At 39.0% G+C, this 4,236-nt stretch overlaps 1 protein-coding gene across 1 annotated transcript; it reads left to right on the top strand.

Moving 5' to 3' along the window:
* The first annotated feature begins 250 nt into the window (after positions 1-250).
* LOC118753219 lies at positions 251-1,804 on the top strand. The gene has a single exon (XM_036488096.1). The coding sequence runs from the start codon at positions 436-438 to the stop codon at positions 1,639-1,641; it is 1,206 nt and encodes a 401-aa protein (XP_036343989.1). The 5' UTR covers positions 251-435; the 3' UTR covers positions 1,642-1,804.
* The last annotated feature ends 2,432 nt before the right edge of the window (positions 1,805-4,236 follow it).

Here is a 4,236-nt window from a genome sequence, read left to right on the forward strand (position 1 = left end):
AAAGCAGTTTAGATGTAAACTGATTTTAATTTTTTGAATTTTATATGGAAATTACCAGAAAATAAAAAAATCATTTTCCATATAAATTGCTGGTGAAACCGGCTGTAAGTACTTGCGCGTTGCATTTGAAAATTTAGAAAACCATATGCATTCAGGGAAAAAGTTTTAAACAAAATGGTTGAAAATCGTGAATTTTATAGTCACTTGCTATGTAAAATAACTCACAGAATCTGAATATGAGGTCAAAAATATAAAAAAAGTAGAATAGGTTTTAAGAATTTGAGAAATCAACTGTCAACTGGCCCAGTTTCCCCTTTTTTTTTTGGAAATGGCATTAATGCTTATCATCAATACTTTTTATGAATGAAATAATTAATTGTTAATTCATTGTTTCCTTGGATAAATCATACAACGCTGCACATTCAATAGTGTTTAATGGTTGGTACCCCGTTCGTAACATCTCCGTTAACAATGTATGCAAGTTCATCAACCCGATTAGTTTTTAAATTCGTATTTCACAGTTCGTTTAACGCATTTATCGTACCCGTTCTTTTAGCACTATCACCTGAATTGAAATCGACACCGAACAGTTTTGTGCCAAATAATTTTATGAGATCAACTGTTCAACAATTTTTGCTGGACGTGCCCGGCCGCGTCCAAAACACCAACAGTCTAGTTGAACTCTATTGCATAGTCAAATACGTGTTAAGAGCATATGATTTATATCTATCCGCTGAAATAACCAGCAATGATAATTACCCAACTTCTGCGTCCAGTGCTGCGCTTGCAGCCCCAAGAGATGGAGATTGTCTTAAACTGGAACAAGATAAATTTGATGTCGATCAAGCATATTTTGATGAGGTTGGCGGAAAACAAATTGACACGTTCACATCAAACGAATCTGTGGAAATGCCTGGTTTTATAGGCGATATAAGCAAAACGGGCTCAGTCATGGAATTTCTGGAAGATGCCGATTTGGCCACTTTACATCAGCCACAGTTATCTAATTTATCAGAGATGTTAAAAGATTCAACGAATACACAGGGGCAGCAAAATGATGTAGCGCCACCCAAGCCTAGAACAAGTAAAAGCAAGAGAAGTGAGGTTGTTCACACCGATTACCAACCTGCAACTGCAAGACCAAGGTCGCATGCAGTAGTAAATATTAAAACACATGTAACCGAACGCGAATATACTTTGCGAAGACGTTTACCTACGCGTACTTTTTTGAGAATTATTGATAACGAGCAGGCACCAACTACGCACGGTCGTAAAACTGCCTTCAGTTTCTTCCCCCTAGAAAAAACTTGGGCAGACGGATTAATGCCTAACACAGAAACGGAACCTCCAGGGCCTGACCGTGTTCAATCGCTACTTGAAGAGGTCAGTGCCGGCACATCGTCGAGTATAAATGTTGCACGCCAACATGTTTCTGCAGCATCGGTTTCAGGACTTCCTGCATTGCAACTGGCGCAGTCACAATCTGAAGGACCATCATGGCAATTTTTCGATGACATTTTCGACACAATACAGGATATTAGGGACGGTTTGCCTCTACATACTGAAACTGCAGGGTATACCACTTACATAATTTCTATCTATTGGGGTATTCACAATGGTGTCGTAAGTGGTATGTCGTAAACTTCAAACGCCTAAAAGATATGATAAGGGGTTCGCAAAGTACCACCAAAGTCATATTATGAATGTTTGCAGTATTCAAAAATAGCTGGTTGTCGTTTCAAGTTCTCTAAACATTTATTTAAGCTCTTCAAGTTTACGACATACAACAATACGACACCGTTGTGAATCCCTCATATGTATGTAAGACTTTACACACAATTTATTTAAAAAGATTACGTATTGGAAATAATTGAAATGCGGCCGTAGTAACGCACTGGGTATAGTAGAAATGTTTATGGAACTCACCACCGTCTTCAAACGGAACACAACTAAAAATTACACGTTTGTCAGAAAAGGCGAAAAACTATTTCTTAGCACATGACAATCATATGGGCAAGGGAGACTTTAGCTTAGGTTTGTTTTTCACAAATTATAACAAAAATTTGCTCCAGCTTTTACTGAAAGATAAATAAAATTTCTGCGTACATTTTTAGCCCATAACTTCAAAAATACCAAATTTTGAGTTGTGCCTCTTTTGAAGACGGTGTTCATACCACTGCATGCAAAAGAATGCATATGATTATAATTAGATCATGGCATAAGATTGAAAAAATATTCAGTTAACAATTTTGTATGCAACCAAAAGGTTAATACATACCGTCATTCTTATGCCAGAAGCATGAATGTGCAAATTTGTAAGTTTTGAGTTATTGGCTTGACTTGATTAACCTTTGGATGTTCTATGTTATACCAAAACCCAGAATACCATGCGTACACGGAAACTACATATTTTATAATTTCATTTACGTAAATCTAGGGTTAAAGGCCGTTTTCGCAGTGACGAGTTAACTACAGGTTTTCAGCACAAAAATTGAAAGTTAAATGCCGAATTTGAGTTAACCCCCCGCTGTGACAAGCGCACTTACCCTGACCATTTTTTCGGAGTATTCTGAATTGTTAAGAAATTTTAAAGAATTCGTAAAGACCTCATCCGATTTTTTGCCGAATTTTCTAAAATGAAATAAACTGCATACTTCGATTCTTTTACGAAGAAAATCGGTAAAGCAATGGAAATAATGCTGCTATGTAAAGAATTTCTTGCAAAATTTTCTTTATTTTTTGTACAGAAATTTCTTTGCGAGTTCGTAGTGACGGCCGAGTCCGAGATGTTTTAGTCGATTGTCTCGATTATTCAAATATCTCGATTGTTCTCTCTCATAGACGAATTGCTACTCGAAAATAGTCGTTTTTTATGGCCAATTGTAATCAGCTATTACCATTTCCTCATAGTAGTAAGCCATTCAGAGTCCGCAAAAGACTCCGGAAGCAGTGTCCAGAGGATGCATCAGACTAGGCCGAGCATACTTTGAACTGACATTAAATTATAACTTATTAAAGTTGTATTACATGGCAGTTGAGAAGTGCATGTGTAAAAATTTCATTAATTTAACAAAGCTTGCATTTAGGCGCCGCCTGGTGTTTGCAGCCGCGCCAAAGGAAACATATTGGCTAAAGGCCCGTTTACATAAAAATTTGGCATTGCGTTGGCGTTGGCGTCGCTTTGACAGCAGCGCGAGTAACCCCGTGCTTGCTACACTGAATGCTTAGCAGTGAATATTTTGGGCACTTAATTAACATACTAGCGGCAGATAAATCAAAATTTGATATCAATAATTGCATTAAAAACTATATTTCATGCCCGCATTTGATTAAAAAGAAACATTATTTCACATAATTTTGATTCTTTGGAACAGCTGACGAACGAAGCACGCGAAAAGTTGAGAATTGGCCATCTTTCTGTTCTGTTGATTTTGCGCTGGCGTTGCCCAACTTTGGTTATTTGGAGACTTTCATATAAATGGTTGTATTCGTAGTCAGTGGTCTAAGCGACGCCAACGCAACGCCAAAGTTGTATGTAAACGGGCCTTAACAATCTCTGTTCTCTGTCGCAGACCATGGCAACGATATAACTACGAAAAAACAAATAAGCATTCCTCTATTGGCGCTGTAACCGCCTAAGCGATTTTGGCCGAGTCCAAAACAGCACGCCAGTCATTTCTCTTCTGTGCTAACTGACGCCAATTGGAAATGCCAAGTGAAGTGAAGCCAAGTCCTTCTCTACCTGGTCTTTCCCACGCAGAGGCCTTCCTCTTCCTCTTGTTACCAGCATCGCGGCCCGCGTTGAATACTTTCAGAGCAGGAGCGTTTCTTCCATTCGAACGACACGGCCAAGCCAGCGGAGCCGCTGAATTTTAATTCGCTGTACTATATCTATATCGTTGTAAAGCTCATACAGCTCAACGTTAAATCGTCTGCGGTATTCGCCATCGCCAACGCGTACACGTCCGTAAATCTTTCGCAGAATCTTTCTCTCGAAAACTCCAAGAGCCGCTTCATCAGATGTTTTCATTGTCCATGCCTCCGCGCCCTACACCAGCACAGGCATGATGAGTGTGGTTTTCGTACGTCGAGAGAGGACTCCTGAATTGCCAAAGTAGCACTTGTTGGCAAGACATTATTATTGGTGTTAACGCTGGTTCCCAAATAAACGAAGTAGTCTACTTTTTCAAACTTGTAACTGTCAACAGTGACGTGGGTGCCAAGACGCGTATGCTC

The sequence above is a fragment of the Rhagoletis pomonella genome, unplaced genomic scaffold, assembly GCF_013731165.1.
Source record: "Rhagoletis pomonella isolate Grant_MI unplaced genomic scaffold, Rhpom_1.0 Rhpom_scaffold_02221, whole genome shotgun sequence".
Taxonomy (NCBI): Eukaryota; Metazoa; Arthropoda; class Insecta; order Diptera; family Tephritidae; genus Rhagoletis; species Rhagoletis pomonella.